Here is a 20606-nt window from a genome sequence, read left to right as displayed (position 1 = left end):
CAAGAAAGCCAATTACAACCTTATAAACAACGATCTTTCATTTCTGAACTGGCAAAATCTGTTTGCAACCTGCATAACCGCTGATGACCTCTATAGAGTCTTCCTACTTGAAATCAATAGAGTCATTAAATTATATGTACCACGAATGACTACCATGTCCAAGAAAAACAAACTACCCATATCAATAAAAAAGCTTCAATCAAAAAAATCCTCTGGAAAAGAAACAAAAAAGGCTATGTTACAAACTTCAGAAACCGCTACAGAAACATATGCAACCAAATAAAAACTGAATGCACAAATTACCACACCAAGCAAGAAGAAAACCTTCTACGCACAAATTCCAATCGTGCCTTTTATAATTTTGTCAACAATAAACTTAAAGATTCAAGATCCATCCCACCACTAAAAGATTCTAACAACAAAGAATGCAATGACGAAACAGTCAAAGCAAACCTCTTCAACATTTTCTTTGGCTCAGTTTTTGTTAACTCCGATAACACATATCCAACATTCCACAAACGAACCAGCAATGACTATGATGATTTAACTCATATAGATTTCACAGAAGACAACGTTGGTAAAGCTCTTCACAACTTAAAACCATCGCTTTCTATTGGACCTGATGGTCTATGTGCATATTTCTTAAAAACTTTCCATTAATATAGCTGAACCCTAAGTATTATCTTTGATAAAGCTTTCACTACCAGTTCTCTTCCCAAACTTTGGTCACTAGCCACAGTCATCCCCATCTTCAAAAGGAGACCCCAGCTTAGTCGAAAACTACAGACCGATCTCCTTTGCTGCGTCACCTGCAAAGTCATGGAATCTATCATCAACCAATCCATTACCTCACACTTAGAAATTAACAACCTACTCTCCAACAAACAATTTGGTTTCAGGAAAAAGTTATCATGTAACTTACAACTTCTCCACTGCAAAAACATATGGACTTCAAATCTAGATCAAGGCAAATCAATAGATGCAATCTACATAGACTTCTGCAAAGCTTTTGACTCAGTAGTACACGATAAACTTCTCCTTAAACTAACATCCTATGGCATCTCAGGACCCCTCCACAAATGGATATCTGCTTTTCTGTCTAACAGACAACAAGTGGTCAAAATTGGCAATGCTTTATCAAATCCTGTTCCTGTCAAGAGTGGAGTTCCTCAAGGCAGCGTCCTTGGACCAGCACTCTTTATTCTATACATTAATGATCTTTGTGACCATATCTCAAGTAATTGTGTTCTCTTTGCTGACGATGTCAAACTATTTAACACCACAGACAACACTTCTATCATTCAAAACGACCTTGACCGCTTGGTCTAAAAATTGGCAGCTCCAAATTTCAACCAGCAAATGCTCAGTCTTACATATAGGAAAAAAGAACTCTAAAACTAAGTACATACTAGATGGACATTACCTTACAGACGACCCCCATCCCGTTAAAGACCTTGGAGTTTTCATGTCAAATGATCTAAGTGCCAAAGCCCACTGCAACTACATAGCAAAAAAAGCTCTAAGAGTTGTAAACCTAATTTTGCGTAGCTTCTTTTCCAAAAACACCACACTACTAACCAGAGCATATAAAACATTTGCTAGACCAGTTCTAGAATACAGCTCACCTGTTTGGAACCCTCACCACATCTCTGACATCAATACAATTGAACGTGTCCAGAAATATTTTACAAGAAGAGTTCTCCATTCCTCTGAAAACAACAAAATACCTTATCCCACCAGACTTGAAATCCTAGGCTTAGAAAACTTGGAACTCCGTCGCCTTGACAAGACCTAAGTTTAACTCACAGAATCATCTATTGTAATGTCCTTCCTGTCAAAGACTACTTCAACTTTAATTGCAATAATACAAGGGCAACCAATAGATTTAAACTTAATGTAAACCGCTTTAATCTAGATTGCAGAAAATATGACTTCTGCAACAGAATCATCAGTGCTTGGAATACTTTACCTGACTCTGTGGTCTCTTCCCATAATCCTAATAGCTTTAACCAAAAACTTTCTACTATTGACCTCACCCCATTCCTAAGAGGACCATAAGGGGCGTGCATAAGCGCACAAACGTGCCTACCGTTCCTGTCCTATTGTTTTTCTTTTCTTCTTCCTATATATGTTTATATGTGTATATACTATATAATCTTTTTGTATGATGTTGTGACAAAATAAATAAATAAATAAACCAAACAGAGAGTAAAATTTTCTCTTCTAATCCAATTAACCTCATCCAAATCTTTTCATTTCCTAACCCCCCCATTATATAAAATAATACTTCCTAATTATTCAAAGGCAATCTGATATTTCTTAATCTGATATCTGTTTTGTAAATAATCAATCCATTTTTTCCATTCGATTAAATATCTTTCCTGCGTATTGTCTTTCAAAAAAGCTGAGATTTTAGCCATCTCAGCCAAGTTAGTAACTTCCCAATAACGATAGTTGCAGTTTTTTCCAAACATTCATGTCTTTCTGAACTTTTTACCATAGCAACTCATAATTATTCTTATACAGTTTCCTGTTCAATGAGCTAATATAAACCCCTAAGTATTTAACCTTTTTTACCACCTCAAATCCTGTTATTTCCTCTAATTTTTGTTTCTGTTGTTTAGACATATTTTTGATTATCACTTTTGTTTTATTCTGATTTATTTTAAATCCTGATACCTTTCCGTATTCATCAATTGTTTCTAACAAAGATATACTTGAAATTATAGGATTTATTAAAGTAACCACTACATCATCTGCAAAAGCTATAACTTTATATTCATATTGTCTAATTTTAATTCCCTCTATCTTCTTTAACTCTCGTATTTTATCCAATAATGGTTCCAGAGTTAAAACAAACAATAGTGGCGATAAAGGACATCCTTGTCTCGTTCCTTTCGCAATCTTAATAATTTCTGTCAAACTACCATTTATTATAATCTGAGCTGTTTGCTCTCCATAAATCACTTTAATTATTCTATTGCATTTTCTCTATTAATTTAAATAAAAAATCCCAATGCAATCGATCAAAGGCCTTCTCCGCATCCAAAAAAATAAGTGCTGCCGGAGTGTTCTTCTTTTCCAAATATTCCAATATATTAATAATCTGTCTAACATTATTTCTCATCTGCCTCCCTTTTATAAAACCAGATTGATCAGTATGAATTCTTTGTTGTAAAACTAACATTAATCTATTTGCTATTATTTTAACAAAAATCTTATAATCATTATTTAAAAGTGAGATCGGCCTATAATTCCCGGGTTTAGAGCAATCTTGCTCCTCTTTTGGTATCAGTGAAATAAAAGATGTTTTCCACGACGGGGGTATTCCCCCTCCTAATTGTATCTGATTAAATAATTCTTTAAGTGGACCTAATATTTCATCCTGTAATTTTTTATAATAACTTGCTGTAAGTCCATCTGTACCGGGGTTTTCCCCCATTTTTAATTGTTTAATTGCCTCCACTATTTCTCCAGTAGCTATCGGCCGATTCAACTCCTCCCTTTGTTCTAATGTTAAAGTATTAACCTTATAATCTTTCAAATAATCATAAATATCCCTATTCGGTATTTTATCTTTCGCATATAAAGTAGTGTAAAATTCTGAGAAGGCCTTTTTAATTTTATCCTGTTGATATATCTCTTTACCTTTATATTCTATTTTTTCTATGACACGTGCTTTCTGTTTTTTCCTTAAGTTATATGCCAGCCACCTCCCAGGTTTATTTGCATTACAAAAGGTATTATGTTTAGCATATTGTATATTCGTTGCCACCTGGTCTGCCATTAACATATTAAATTGACTCTGTAATATCCTTATAGCCTCTTTAAGTTTGTGGTCTTGTGGATTTTGAATTAATAATTGTTGTTTCTTTTGAATTTCTTCTTCCAAGTACCTACGCTGCCTTTGTTTATTATTCCTCTGCCTATTATCCAGATATATCAATATACCTCTAATAAAAGCCTTACTCGCATCCCACACAGTTCCTATCGGTGTCCCCTTATGCATATTAAAATAAAAAAAATTCCTTCATCTGTTTCTTACATTGATTTACATTATCCTCATAGATAAACAAATTTTCATTTAGCCTCCATGTTCTATCACCTTTTTCCCATTGTAATAATTCCATCCATACTGGGCTATGGTCAGTTAAACACCTCAGAAATATCTTCATTTTCTTCACCCTAGAAAGCAAGTCATTAGAAATTAAAATAAAGTCAATACGTGAAAAAGATTGATGCCTATCGGGAAAAAAAGTAAAATCTCTCTCATCTGGATTCCGTAACCTCCATATATCTCTAAACTCAAAATCTTCCATCATTTCAAAGAAGGATTTTGGTAGTTTTGCATGTATAGGTATCTTCTTAGAAGAGGTTCTCTTATCATTTCTTGTATCAATTACTCCATTCCAGTCTCCTAATAAAATAAACGAACTGTAATCCCAGAGGGTCAACCTCTCGTGTAACATTTTATAAAACTTTTCTTGTTGCTGATTAGGTGCATAAATACCTATCAGTAAAGTCTTTTTTGCATCTATCACCAGTTCAATAGCAATAAATCTTCTTGAATATCTGCCTCAATTAACTTAGCTGGTATATCCTTCCTGATATATACAACGATTCCATTTTGCTTCTTATCCAAAGCTAATGCAACAAAATGTTTACCTAATTTTGAGTTTATTAAGTATTTTTGGTCTGATAATTTGATATGTGTCTCTTGCAGACAAATCACATCATTTTTAAATTGTTTCAAGTAGTGAAATATTTTCCTTCTTTTCTGAGCTGAATTCAAACCATTAACATTCCATGACAAAATTCTATTTGCCATTAATGGCCTCCTGAAGCTTTGAAGCAGACAACAGAAGATCCTCCTCTGGTATCTTCCGTCTAGCTCCTCCCACAGCTTCCATACCGGGGTCCTGACTTTTACTTTGAAGCTGTTGCTCTTCTTTATGCTTAAGAGCTCCTCTTGTCACCCTTTGCTCTTGAGTAAATGGCCATCTTCATTCATCTTCCTGGATGGAGTCCTCCAGGGATGCATGTCTATTGTCAGTTATTGTCAGATCAGTGTGCAGCAGTGTGCAGCAGCTGCCAAAAAAAGCCAACACAGTTCTGGGCTGCATAAACAGAGGGATAAAATCAAGATCATGTGAAGTGTTAATATGTGAAGGCCACACTTGGAATATTGCATTCAGTTGTGGTCGCTACAATGTAAAAAAGATGTTGAGACTCTAGAAAAAGTGCAGAGTGCAGAGAAAGATGATTAGGGGACTGGAGGCTAAAACATATGAAGAACGGTTGCAGGAACTCAGTATGCCTAGTTTAATGAAAAGAAGGACTAGGGGAAACATGATAGCAATGTTCCAATATCTGAGGGGTTGCCACAAAGAAGAGGGAGTCAAACTATTCTCCAAAACACCTGAGAGTAGAACAAGAAGCAATGGGTGGAAACTAATCAAGGAGAGAAGCAACTTAGAACTGAGGAGAAATTTCCTGACAGTTAGAACAATTAATCAGTGAAACAACTTGCCTGCAGAAGTTGTGAATGCTCCAATGCTGGAAATTTTTAAGATGTTGAATAACCATTTGTCTAAAGTGGTGTAGGGCCTGGGCAGGGGGTTGGACTAGAAGACCTCCAAGGTCCCTTCCAACTCTGTTATTCTAAAGATCTTTTCCAAATACTGTCATTGCATGATAAGAACAGAAGGAGATTTGTAGGGGTTTAAATATTATCGATTCTCTTACATAACTTTGGGAAATTCCTTTTCTTGCTACAGGAATCAGGTTTGTCTGTCTGGATTGGCGGTCGTCTTGACCCTCTGGAGAATCTCCCTCCTCCTGTGGCTGTAATTCTCATCACAGCAGTCATAGCGATGTTCACAGAATTTGCCAGTAACACAGCTACAATCATCATCTTCTTGCCTGTCTTGGCAGAACTGGTAAAAATACTCATGTGTATCTTTTGAACAGCTTGCAGCATAAGCTCTCTTTTCTCTTATCAATGAGGAGACCTTGGCCCAGGCAGTAGCCAGCATTAGCTGCCCTTATTTTCCATTTCTCTTCTGAGTTGCATTATATCCTTGCACGTGGCCAGGGGTTGAATTATATCCTTGCACTTGGCTTATCAGCCCTTTTCTGATAAGCACATCTGTAGGAGCCTTTTCATAGGACTTGGAACAAAACTTTGGATTTGTGTAAATCTCACATTGGGACTCCACTGAATTTGAAGAAACTTCAAGCCAGATTTTCAGGCTTTTATGGAAGGTCAAAAGGTCTGGAACAGATCTCATATTGGGGAAATATGATGTTCCATAGGGTTAGTGCTGTGACAGAGAGAGGTCTTCTCCTGCCCCCCCCCGCCAAAATTTCTTGGCCAATGAGGTCCACAGCATGCCCTTATTACTGGTGCAAGTGAGGTGGGCCAATTCCATTGGGGTGAGATGGGTCCTCAGGTAATCTGGACCCATGCCACAAAGGGCATTATAGATAATAATATCTGAAATTGGACCCGGAAGCAAATTGGCAACCATTGGCAAACATAATAGAGGTGGAGAGATAAATCTTCAGTCCTTCCTCAGAGATATGTAATTCACTCATCAATTATCACTTAAAGTCTTATTTTTTTTAATTTCTGTTTTTCGAAGGCCATTCGTTTGAAGGTGAATCCACTCTACTTAATGATACCAGGAACTGTAGGATGCTCTTTTGCCTTCATGCTTCCAGTCTCTACACCCCCAAATTCTATTGCTTTTGCTTCTGGGCATTTGATGGTCAAAGATATGGTAAGTTTACTATAACAAAATTACCAACAACACAGGAAGGTGGATATTCTGGCCCCACAGGCTCAGTTAATTTGCAGTACCACATATCATGATAGTTACCATTTCACTTATAGATCGTTTATCATATGGAGTTCAAAATTAGTTTACAGAGAGAATTTTTTTAAAAAAACAGTATAAAATGGGTACAGATGCTGGCACCCTGGTACAGTCAGCTGCAGCTGCGGCTGTCTGTTGGGGGCGAGTCATTGGCCCCGATGGAAAGGGTGCGCAACTTGGGCGTGCTCCTGGATGGGCGGTTGTCTTTCGAAGACCATTTGACAGCCGTCTCCAGGAGAGCTTTTTATCAGGTTCGCCTGATCTGCCAGTTGCGGCCCTTCCTGGACCGGGATGCCCTATGCATGGTCACTCATACTCTCGTTACCTCTCGCCTGGACTATTGCAATGCTCTCTACATGGGGCTCCCCTTGAAGAGCACCCGGAGACTCCAGTTAGTCCAGAATGCGGCTGCACGGGTTATTGAGGGAGCGGTTCGGAGCTCCCATGTAACACCAATCCTGCGCAGACTGCACTGGCTGCCTGTTATCTTCCGGGTGCGCTTCAAGGTGTTAGTTACTACCTTTAAAGTGCTTCATGGCTTAGGACTGGGATACCTACGGGACTGTCTACTGCCAACGTCTATCTCCCAATGACCGGTGCGCTCTCACAGAGAGGGGCTCCTCAGGGTGCCGTCAGCCAAGCAATGTTGGCTGGTGGCCCCCAGGGGGAAGGCCTTCTCTGTGGGGGCTCCTACCCTATGGAACAAGCTTCCCCCTGGACTCCGACAAATACCTGACCTTAGGACCTTCCGCCGCGAACTTAAAACCTACTTATTTCGTCTTGCTGGACTCGCTTAAATTTTAAATTATCAAATTGATTTTATGGGTTTTAAATTTTTTGTAAATTTTAGAGGGTAATATTTTATCTATAAGTAGCCATATCAAATAGGTTTTTTTAAGGGTTGTTCTTAGTTTTGTATTGTTGTTTTTTCCTGTATTTTATTCTAGGCTGTACACCGCCCTGAGTCCTTCGGGAGAAGAGCGGTCTATAAATAAAAATATTCTATTCTATTCTATTCTATTCTATTCTATTCTATTCTATTCTATTCTATTCTATTCAGATAGGTGTGCCAAATAGAGATTTCAAGCTAGTCTGAAGGTGATAGGGGATATGTTTAAATTAGAGCTACATAGAGATAGTGTTTTGAATTTTCCACCAAATTTGTGGGCAGAAAAAGTGGGTGGATGGTTTTGTTGTTCTTGAAAAGAAAAGAAAAAGATCCCACCCCACTTTCTCAAGGTAGATAATACCATGATGGAAGTGGAAAAAAACAATGAAAAGTTCCTTTGCAGTCTTTTTATTTGAAATTTGAAATGGGAGGCTGCAGACAGCTGAAGAAATGATTTTTCGAATGAAAGATAAGACATTCATCATACACTATAAGGGTGTTGGAAATAGTTCCAATTCTAACCATTTTTTAATTCTAAGAATGAATTCTGACATACTGTTCTCTGAGTTTTAAGTACTTCCATAATGACTGGCAAAGCCTGTTCTGTAAAACTGTTGTTTTGTATTAAAACCAATTGCTACACTTCTTCCATGAGAATTTCAGATTTATTGTTCTATCATCTGCCAAAAAACAAAAAATTCTAAAGCAATTTTCCCATCAAATTGATAAATCTATTTACCTGGCACTAGAATTCATTTGTTTACATTACAATACACTTTTAAGGAAGAAGCGAATTAGCAATGATTAAGCAATGATGAACTTTTCTGCCATTTCCCCAGTCTGTTCTTCACATACATAGCTTTGATTTACACCACAAAGGAAGCACGTACAATATGATATGATATGATATGGCATGTAACTCTGCCTGGTAGCTGCATATATTACCTAATGGGAGACATAACTTCATAGCAGTGGAATATAGATAGGGAAAAGAGCATAGGGGAAAAAAGAATTAAACAATTCTCTTTCCCCTTATTGCCAGCTTCCCAATTTAGCTACCAGCCTGTCATAAGTATAAACCTATTGACATGTAGTCTTTGGACTTCCAAAGACCATATGTTCACTAAAGGATTCTGAATAAATTTTCACATTTGGATAAAAATATTATTTCTCTGTTGGGTTGGTTAAAGAATATAAAGGAATGAATATTCTTAAGCAAATATCTGCATGTGAACTAATTCTTACAAATTTCCCCATAGTTGGTCTGAGGTTAGGGTGGAGTAGTTCATTGGCATGATTGCAAATGAGGCAACAATTTTGGGGAAAAATAAAAAAAAGGAATTCTAAAGCACTCCAAAACCAACTCATGACCTATGAAGCAACTCACAATTTAGGGAGCACATCTGTCATTATTATTTCCATGACCATTGGAGGCCATTAATTATAATTAAAAAAAACACTATGGCCAAAATCTATTGCTTACTTCTGTCCAAATTGCAAGATGGTTCCTGTGTTCTATAATTATGCAGAGATTTCCTTTTTGTCCTTTTGCTATCCATATTCACCAAAATGATGTAAGTACACTGTATTATAGTAGGCACCAGCTGGAACTCTCAGGGAAGAACTTGGGTCATCTCCATATCTTTTGTAGCTACTACATACTTCAGTGGCTTAATAATGCTGGAGATGGTCTCTGCTCTAATGGTTCAAAACCTAGCACTCACTTGCCTCAACTTCTGTCCACCTAACAGTTCAAAAGCATGTGCTATGCAAGTAGATAAATAGGTACCACTTCGGTGGGGAGATGAGCTGGTGCTATGTGAAGGCACTCAGATTTCTGTCGGCTCTGAACCATCCTGGTTGGGGTGCTCATTTACTAGGTGGCTCCAGGGAAGTGGGGGAATGATGTTACAAGGAAGCACTGTTCATCTTTCTTTCTGGTGCAAAGCCAGCTCACCCTCCTGTGCCACACCTTGGGAAGCACTTGAGTGTGTTTTACAACAGAGATGGTAAATTGGCATCCAAACTATTATTCTGCAATAGCATTATGATCTCCTGGATCAAAGTAACAACCCCGTATGCTGATAGTAATAGTAATAATAATAATACAAATTCGCCATCAGTTAATTCCAAAAGGCAGCTTTACTCAGAACAGCTTCCATCCTGCGACAAAATCTGTCACACCATCAAGCATCCAGATCTGCCTATCCAAGGTCCTTGGAAAGGACTCGATAGGTAGACAAAAATGCCAGACCCAGTTTGAACATCTGGAAGACTGTGGGACCAACCATAATAATAACAACCTTGCTTTATATGTACAGCATTAGGAACATATCCAGCAATATGAGCTCTGGTGACACAGTGGTTAAAATGCAGTAATGCCGGCTACTTCATATTTTTATCTAGACAATGTTACATTTCATTTGTTAGTTCTCTTCTGTTCATTCACCACGTTCCCCCATGCTTGATTTGTTGAAAAGGAAAGGATGGAATAATTTATTGAAATGCCTTTTCTTGGAAATATTGCAGGCTTCCTTTATCTGGAAAACCCTCCTTTAGGAAATATTAAGTTATGAGCCGTGGTGATGCAGTAGTTAGAATGCAGTACTGCAGGCTGCTTCTGCTGACTGCTGGCTGCCTGCAATTTGGCAGTCCGAATCTCACCAGGCTCGAGGTTGACTCAGCCTTCCATCATTCTGAGGTCGGTAAAATGAGGACTCAGATTGTTTGGGACAATATGCTGACTCTGTAAACCACTTAGAGAGGGCTGTAAAGTACTGTGAAGCAGTATATAAGTCTAAGTGCTATTGCTATAGTATGGCTGTATCCCAGCCAGAGCAGCAATATTAGCAAGTAAAGTCTAAACAGCTAGTCCTGGGAAAGTTATCCCTAGTATTGGTAAATATCTAGTCTGATCTTTGAGCAAGTAACTGCAGTTTCCTTACTCAAAATTGCCCCATTTTATTAATGATCAGGTTTGCAGGACCTGAAGATATTAATTTATCACTGTCTTTTAAAATAGAAAATAGGAGTATAGTAATTATTTGAATTGAATAAAATTCAATTATTTTGAATTTTAATCCTTTAGCAGCTCATTATCAAATGTTTAGTAAAAGACACCTCTCTCCCATCATTGCCTAAAATGCACATTTTCCACATTAACTCATTTAATACATTTCTGTATTATTACTGTAATTTAACTCACCATGAAGTTCCTGCACAGAAATATTCTTAGCTTCCTTGACCCCGAAACTGTCTGAAATCCCACCCTTAAGGCCGTTGCACAGATGATTTTCTGGAAGATGAGATGTAGGAAATATGAAACAAATGGCACAGACTATTTTGAATTAGTTCTAAATTAAGAGGGATGTATTCAGGGGTAGATTCTAAATCCCATTGCTACTGATTCGCTCGTGCGTGTGGCACTTCTGCGCATGCGCAGAAGTGTCTGGGCGGATGGGCGGAGCCTCCTGCCTCCACCGCTACGAGTTCGCCCAATCTGGTGTAAACCAGTAGCAACCCACCACTGGATGTATTTCAACTGAACATTAGAAGAAACATCCTAGTGGCAAAAAAACCCAACTATAAAAGGAAATATCTGGTATGCCATCCAGACCAGTGGTGGGATTCAGCTAGTTCGCACCACTTCAGGAGAACCGGTTGTTAACTTTCTGAGCAGTTTGGTGAACTGGTTGTTGGAAGAAATCATTAGGGCAGAGAACCGGTTGTTAAATTATTTGAATCCCACCATTGATCCAGACCAAGGTTGAACAGCCACTAGTTGTAGATCATGGAGCGCTAAATGTCTTAAATTGAGCAGTGGGTTGGGATTGATGACTTCTAAAGTCTTTTATAAGTCTGTAATGAGCCACAGCCTCCATTCTAAATCAAAAATATTTACTCTCTTTGCTTTCTTTCCTTGCAGGCGAGAACTGGCCTACTGATGAATTTGATGGGAATCTGTCTTCTGAGCTTGGCCATCAATACTTGGGCTATGAGCATCTTTCAGCTAGGCAGCTTTCCTTCCTGGGCCAACATCCATATGGAAAATGCAACCACCCTACTGGAAGATGTTCAGAACATTACTTTGAACTTAACTATAAATAAACTTATATAACTATTACTTAACTATAAGTAAAGCAACTTTATTGATGAGATTGGGTAAGAAAACGTCTGTCCTCAAATCTGAGCACTAAATTAAATTGATATTTAATACAGGTACGCATGGAAGGACATACTGTGGATTCGCCTCCACCATAGGACCATCATGTATTTTCGTTTGTTTTTACAAATCTTTGTAAATACTCATTGACTCTTTGAAAGACATAAAAGACTTTTTCATTTTTCATTCAAAGAATTATCAAGTAGCTCTAGATAGGTCTAGTCTTTCACTGTTTGAGTCCTGGAAGATCTTTTCCCATCTTTCATTGTTCAAATAGAGGGGATTATTTTGCTTTACTAAAGATGATCATTGCCTAAGTATAGACATATCTGGCTATTTAATGTAGGAGCATATTGCATCTGAATACAGAAGCACATGAATAATTAAAACAATGTCTCTTCTCTTGAACCAGAAAACCTATTGCAAACTATATAGTCTCTGCCAGATAGAGGCACAGCAGGTTATTAAAGCAGAAATGTTTTTAAAAAATCATATTATCTTGTTTGACTAGGATAGTGACAACTTGGTTGAATCTGTGATGTTTAGAAGAAACCAGGAGGACAGATAATATTGATAATATTATAAATCTGAGCTGTTCTGAAGATAATAGGTAAAATCAAAAAGGTTTGCATATATGTGCAAATATGAGTGGGAAAGTACTGAATATAATCACAAAGAAAAGTGTTGATCATCTTTGTTTTCTGTGTGATATTTATTGACCTTCTATAAACAAAATAGCCATAATAAGGTCAAATAAGAATACTCAGAACTGGCAGGACAGCCAATTCTGTTGAACATTGATAGGAATCTGTAGTAACTTAAATGGTGTTATCACCTCTTAGGCCAGAGTTTCCTTTCTCAAAATTGTTGAAAACTCTGATATGCATTAAAGAGCATGTCAGTAGATCAATACCCTTAACTTGGTGCCTTTTGTGTCTGTTTCTTGAGGCCAAAGTACAGTACCCATTTTGCGTATTTTAACAAAATTTTGTTTGAACATGTACACTCTCTCCTACCAGAATTACACACTTAGGGATTTTAATTATATTCTTGATAAATTCTATATGTTCACGGTGATCTCTAAACAATTTCTCTAGTGACATAAAAAATGTTAAGCTGTATGAAGGAATTGGATATGGCATCCCAGACATACCCAAAAGTTGCTCTCAAACTGTAGTTTTTTTTCATGTGATAAAAAAAGGGGCAATTGCTAAATATATGGCTAGAGAGTAGTCATTATAAATGTAATTAATGTTAATCACAAGTAAATATGAGTAAAATGAAATTATACATGGTTTTTGCCATGAATATGTGCATGAATTTTGGGACTCAACGTTCAAGTTCAAATGAGTTTGCAACACATAAAATGTTGCCTGCCCACAATTGCCATACACAAGCTTATTAGTCCTGTAAATGATAAAACAATTTATTGAAGAAAAAGGAAAGGAATGCAGATTTTCTGAATTAAAATGATCCTTTAACAAAAAGCAGTTACTATGAAAAATTGTCAACAGTAAGATTTTGAAACAAGAACTTAACCAGTTCTAGACTCTACCATGTCCTATTGTCTTATTGCAGGCTTGCTAGATTCCTTCAGTCCATTCTTGATCCTATAAATGTCACGGATTTGAGGCAATTCAAGGCGTTGGTTATCACCTTTAAAGCGCTCCATGGCACAGGACCAGGTTACTTACGGGACCGCCTACTGCCACCAATAGTCTCCCATCGCCCTGTGCGCTCCCATAGGGAGGGCCTCCTCAGGGTGCCGTCAGTCAAACAATGCCGACTGGCGGCCCCCAGGGGGAGGGCCTTCTCTGTTGGGGGCTCCTGCCCTTTGGAATGAGCTGCCTCCGGGGTTGTGTCAACTCCCCGACCTCCGGACTTTTAAACGCGAGCTCAAGATTTTTTTATTCCATCATGCGGGGCTAGCCTAACAAAATTTTAATGGGGTTTTTTATGATGGTGTTACGTTAGTTTTAATCCTATTTGGCCAAATTTTAGAGTCAGTTTTTTCATATGTTTTTAAATTTTGTTTATGTCTATGTTGTTTTTATTTTGGCTGTAAACCGCCCTGAGTCCTTCAGGAGAAGGGCGATATAAAAATTGAATAAATAATAATAATAATCCAAAATAAAGTGGAGAGTAAAGTTGAATGCTGGTCTGCTCTCATTCAAAAGTAATTGAAAGTGAAGCTTAATGCTGGTTTGCTCTCATTAAGCTTAAGTGACCAGTTACCCTTAGCATTATTCTAGACTTTTTTTTAAAATAGTAGATAGCAATGTATACGAAGGAGATCTAAACTGGTATTAAGGTTTGTTTTGTATTGTTGTCCTCTAGAATATGTTAGATTCCACCAAATGCACTATCTGACTCCATATAAAATAAATTAGTGTGCTGGCCATAGAATAGAGCAGGATTTCTCAACCTTGGCCACTTGAAAGATATGGACTTCAACTCCAAGAATTCAATTCCCCATGCTATCTAGGGGAAATTTGGGAGTTGAAGTCTACATATCTTCAAATGACTTAGGTTGAGAAAAAACTGGAATAGGGTGTGGCTTCTTTTTAGACTTGCCATTGTCCAATGGAGAAATTTATCTGGTATAAAGTAAAATGACAAAGTTGACTTGGTAGTGGCATTAGTTATTGGCAGCATCATACCTGAGAATGCTTTATCACAGGTCATAGTCACTATCCAGAACTCTCCCTCTATGTGTCCAAATTATGAAAATGGTAAACGTTTTGATTGTTGATCTTTCCATATCCATGAGTCCTTTGTGGGGAATTATTTGTTGCTTGGATTTGAGGGATGGATGTTAAAATCTGATCAGTTTTTATTGATTGATGATCTGTGTACTTTCAGTGAAAGTGTTTGTGTATGAACATTGATTCCAATCAACACTGTAAACCTGATTCTGTGTTATATTATTATATATGTATGTATAAGAAATGGACTTTAAGCAAGTATAAGATCAATGCTGAAAGCATGCTTTGGAAGATTTAATATAAGGAATTGTGCTGAGGGTGTATGGAAGTTCAGCCATGAATTTTACGATGATTAATTTTATTATTCCTTGCCTAGGCTTAATTCAACATTTGTTTCCAGAGCATATGTGGCAAACAGAATTCTGAGTTGCCTTTCTTACTCTGAGTTGCCTGTTAAAGATTCGTGCTACTATAAAAATTATATTAAATCAATATCACCAATGTGAAAATAGGAAAAACTCAAACTAAAATCATTGACATATAATCACCCAAGCATTAGATGACATAACTCCAGATACCTAAGGTGCATAATTGTGATGACTGAGAATAAAATGCATTAGTCAGTCTATGGCATTGTTATGTTCTATGTTTGTGAGTCACAGGAAGGGATGATGTCTAACCTTTGTTTTCATGACCATTATGTATTGTCCAAATGAACGTTTCTATTAATTTTCACACTATAAAACAAGATAGTTATGTTGACTAGGCTAGTTATATAATTGTAAAAGTTCTGGGCTGAAAAAATTCAGGAAACCACTAGATGGCAGTGGTTATCTGAATTTTTGCAGGTTGGATCTCAAGCCTTAAGGCAGGGGTAGTCAACCTTTTTATACCTACCGCCCACTTTTGCATCTCTGTTAGTAGTAAAATTTTCTAACAGCCCACCGGTTCCACAGTAATGCGCTATGTATCGTTGTCTAAGCATGCCTCTCGTGCATCATGGATTGGGTTTGGGGGGGAGGGCACCGGCTACCAGCTCTGCTTGTTACAGCTGGGTGGTGTGGGGAGAGATGTGTGATCTATTCTGGGATGAGGCTCTTTGCGGTTGCACTATAGTGCTATTTAGTTTCACTTACGTAACGTGAACTAACATAGGCGCGGGCGATACAAATAGTATATTTTCAGAAATTTAAATTGTCACGGGGAATTTTATGAAAACCTAAATGAAAAAGGTTTTAAATAATGCTATGAATTTTTTTAAAAAAGTCAATCAATTTTAAAAAGTCAGTATCAGACAAAACCCCTATTGCCCACCATGAAAGCTGGAACGCCCACTAGTGGGCGGTAGGTACCAGGTTGACTACCACTGCCTTAAGGCATGGGTGTCAAATTCGCTGCCTCACATTGCCATCACATGACGTTTCGTGACGTTTTACCCCATTCGTGGAGCTGGGGTGTGCATGGCCTGCGCGTGATGCATCCGGCCTGTGGGCCACCCGTTTGACACCCCTGCAGGCTTAAGGGAATGAAATATTTTTGCTAAAACTGCAACACTGTGTTGATTTTTTGACACCAATATTATGAAGCTTCTAAAAAATTGCATAGGATAAATATCCCTGATAAACCACCATGCTTATAAATCACTAATAAAAACAATAAAATAATTGCTTTAAAAATACTAAGGCATCAGTAATGTCAGCATTTTGAATGACAGAAGAACTTATCCAACACCGTTCTTTGTTAGCTTGTTATAATAACAAATAACTTTCTTAGTTACTATGGCTGCCAGGCACCCCTGACTGCGGAATTTAAGCATTGAATTTTTTACTTCTATAAAAGCATGTATGGAAAACAAACTAGCTATTTAATGTTTAACTATTGGACATGATTACAAATTCAGCCATTAAAAAAACACCTTTAATTTGATCTCTATAAACTTGGTATCTGGTTTCCCCCACCCCCAGGAATCTTGCGTCTATCATACTGTATAGCTTTGACTTTGAAGAGAGTGGGCCCACCTATTTTTAGCTATGGGTGCAGCATGTTGTGCTGTGTGTCCTTTCTCAGATCCTAAAAAATAAAGGCTCTTGTGATCAAGCTTGACTCTTGGCAGTTTAATTTATTTGGTAATAATATATATATTTGACATTCCTTTCTTCTAAGATGTGTTTTTGTTTCCTTTGCCTTAAAGAAACTATGCAGGTATGTCTTTCTCTCTTTTTAGTATTCATTCCTGCTGGAGAATTTTGAGATATGTATTGGTTTGAGCCAGTGGTGAAATTCAATTTTTTTTACTACCGCTTCTGTGAGCGTGGCTTGGTGGGCATGGTGTGGTTTGGTGGGCATGGTTTGGTGGGTGCAGCAGGGAAGTATACTGCAAAATCGCCATTCCCACCCCACTCCAAGGGAAGGATACTGCAAAATCCCTATTCCCTCCCCACTCCTGGGGGAAGGCTATTGCAAAATCTCCATTCCCACCCTACTCTGGGGCCAGCCAGAGGCGATATTTATTGGTTCTCTGAACTATTCAAAATTTCCGCTACCAGTTCTCCAGAACCTGTCAGAACCTGCTGGATTTCACCCCTGGTTTGAGCCGCATGTAGAGGCATCAAGATTGTCTCCCTTTAAGAGTGGGGCCTTATCTTGCTTTAAATCTTATATTAGCTATTGAACAGAAGAAGGCACTATGTACATACTTTCATCCTTATTGTGACTCTTAGACATAAATATCCTTCATGCTAGATGTTCTATGTTCAACCCAGTGTTTAACCCTTGAACCCACAAGCTTAACTATGTGGTGCATTTAGCTTTAGAGCTATTTTGGCCTGGTAGTCAGTAGCTTACAGAAAAAGTCAGTAGGTTGTAACTAGTTGTGTAGTGCCTCCTGTTGGTCATTCATATTATAACATTTAATATATTGCCTAGCCAACAATCCTGTGCTATCTTGGTGGTTTCCCAGTCAGTCCCATTCAGATCCCCCAATCAAGTCCAACTTTGCTTAAATTTTCCACTTCAGCCTAGGTTCATTAAGTGCTGCCACTATACAATCGTGGTACTAATTTGCCAACTGCAGTGATTCACTTAAAGTCGTAAAATGGGGCAAAACTCACTTAACACATGTTTTACTTAGCAACAGAAATGTTGGGCTCAATTGTGGTCGTAAGCTGAGGACTGCCTGTACATGTACTGTGAAATTATCTTGGCAACAGCATGGAAATGGTTTGCCATGGCTGCCTTCTGGGGACGTAGCATATAATTGTAATTGTAAGATTTCTGGGGGGTCTTCTATCTACTAACCTGGTTGGACCATCCTTAACTTTCTTTGAATTCCTGGCTGCTGTCATTTTCTATAGTGAATATTTATTTATTTAAATGATTTATATTGACACTCATCTTACAAAACATACTCCTCTACAGCTAAAAGCAATTAGACACTATAAACAAATAAACTCCTTCTTTTATGGCCCTTATTTTTTTTTAAAAAAAACTACAGAATTAAAATCATCACATATCAGATCATATAATAAGCCTGTAAATCTCAAGATCCCTGGTTATTTTACATGACTGGGGAGATACATTTCTAGGTGATTGGGTCTTTTATCTCCTAAAATACTATCTTTTTAGCATACCTATTCAACAGTGGTGGGTTTCAAAAATTTTTACTACCGGTTCTGTGGAGGTGGCTTGGTGGATGTGGCATGGCTTGGTGGGCATGGTTTGGTGGGCATGGCAGGGAAAGGATACTGTAAAATCTTCATTCCCACCCCACTCCAGGGGAAGGATACTTTAAAATCTCCATTACCTCCCCAATCCAGGGGAAGGTTACTGCAAAATCCCCATTTCCTCCCGATCAGCTGGGACTTGGGAGGCAGAGAATAGATGGGGATGGGGCCAGTCAGAACTTTTACTACCAGTTCTCCGAACTACTCAAAATTTCCGCTACTGGTACTCCAGAACTGGTCAGAACCTGCTGAAACCCACCTCTGCTATTCAATCATTAGCTTTAAAACAATTGACTGATATGGTTTAAGACTAATTCATCCTATTGTTATGACACAACCACCCAAATTAGAGATACAACTTTTAGTTGATAATCTGAGATGTTCCTTTCTAAACAATGGAAATGATTGCTAGTTAGTTTTTTGATACACCCTGTTGCTTTGCATTTATACTCACAATACAAGGACCTCTGTTTGCAGTGCAGAATTTATGTCTCTGATGTTTAGATTATGCATTTTCAGGCAGCATTGTAATAAAATTACACCATTTGGCCACAAGGAGCCAGTATTGTGTTATACAGGAGGAAATACACTGTTGATAATGCTACCGTAGTATACATTTTTTCACATGCTTTAGACAAACACTCCAGACCACCAAAATTACTGACCAAGTACTCAAAGGAGACCTGTTGTTTAAAAGCTTGTGCTCTTTCTGTCTCTTTTTTCCCTAAATAAGAACCACCACAAGATGCTTTGATTAACATTTTCTAAAAAGGTTTCTGTACATTTGCACTAGTCATCAACCAGAGAGCAAATAAACGAGTTGATGGAGGTCTGTGCATTGAATATATCTACTGCAGAGATTATTACGATGTGTCTCTGATACAGGGATATGAGAATGTTAATATTAGATCAAGGATGCTGAGAAGCAAAATATTTTGCAATTATCAATAGAATTCAAGTTTGAAGAAATCTACAAGCTTGCAAATGATGGTGTAGAAAGTTAGCACCCACCCCTCGCCTAAAAGAATGAAATATTTTTAGGAAATATTAAAAAAAAGGCAGGATAAAATAAAAGAGAAATAAAAAATCTTAAGGGAGACAGAAACTCAGAGCCCCAGCTCCCTGACCCCAAGTAGATACTGAGCTGGAGCAGCTTTTAGAAATGCAGATTTGGTAATCCATTACTCCCTACACCAAAGTCTGAACAAAGGCGGATTAGCCCTCACCCTAGAGCCAACACAGGGCAAAGCCATTAAGAGATAATAGGAATTATTGCATCACCCTCCAAACTTCAACCAAACTTAGCTCAGACTAAGGATTTGTACTTTGCCTATAGAGCCAGCTATGACCCCCACATAACCCCTACATGGCACCATGGGATTCTGACAACAGCCAATAGAATACATGTTCTTGCACAGGATCAGGAAACTCAAGTTAGCCATAATTGGATAACTGCGTTCCTGTCAAACAGGCAACAAGTGGTCAAAATAGGCAGCGCCCTATCAAATCCTGCACCTGTTAATAGCGGTTAAGGCAGCGTTCTAGGACTAACACTCTTCATATTATACATAAATGACCTTTGTGATCATATTATAAGTAACTGCGTTATCTTTGCCGATGATGTTAAACTATTTAACACTACCAACAATGTTGCTACCCTTCAAAAAGACCTTGACTTTGTGTCAGAATGGTCAAACAATTGGCAACTCCAAATCTCAACCAACAAATGCTCTGTCTTACACATTGGCAAAAAGAATCAGAACACAAAATACAAGCTAGGTGGACATGACCTTGTAGATGACCCTCACTCTGTCAAGGACCTTGGAGTACTCATATCAAATGATCTAAGTGCCAAAGTCCACTATAACAACATTGCCAAAAAGGCATTAAGAGTTGTAAACCTAATCTTGCATAGCTTCTTCTCCGGTAAAATTACACTACTAACCAGAGCAGATAAAACATTTTCTAGACCAATTCTCGAATATAGCTCATCTGTCTGGAACCCACATTGCATATCAGACATTAATACAATTGAGCGCGTTCAGAAATATTTCACAAAAAGAGTCCTCCACTCCTTTGCTTGCAAGAAAATACCTTATGCCACGAGAATTGAAATTCTGGGTTTAGAAAATTTAGAACTACGCTGCCTTGGTATGACTTGAGCATAGCTCATAAAATCATCTGCTACAATGGCCTTCCTGTCAATGATTACTTCAGCTTCAACCACAACAATACACAAGCACACAATAG

General features: G+C 37.9%; 1 protein-coding gene across 1 annotated transcript in view; it reads left to right on the top strand.

Moving 5' to 3' along the window:
* The window catches only part of SLC13A3 (solute carrier family 13 member 3), a 60829-nt gene extending 45887 nt beyond the window's left edge, over window positions 1–14942 (top strand). The window contains exons 11-13 of the mRNA XM_058177470.1: window positions 5778–5939; window positions 6645–6782; window positions 11693–14942. Coding sequence (XP_058033453.1) covers window positions 5778–5939; window positions 6645–6782; window positions 11693–11884 — 492 coding nt within the window. The 3' untranslated portion in view covers window positions 11885–14942. The remainder of the gene's footprint in view (window positions 1–5777; window positions 5940–6644; window positions 6783–11692) is intronic.
* The last annotated feature ends 5664 nt before the right edge of the window (window positions 14943–20606 follow it).

This window comes from Ahaetulla prasina, chromosome 3, assembly GCF_028640845.1.
Source record: "Ahaetulla prasina isolate Xishuangbanna chromosome 3, ASM2864084v1, whole genome shotgun sequence".
NCBI lineage: Eukaryota > Metazoa > Chordata > Lepidosauria > Squamata > Colubridae > Ahaetulla > Ahaetulla prasina.
The sequence above is the reverse complement of the archived record's forward strand: the minus strand, read 5'-3'. Positions and strand labels throughout refer to the sequence as shown.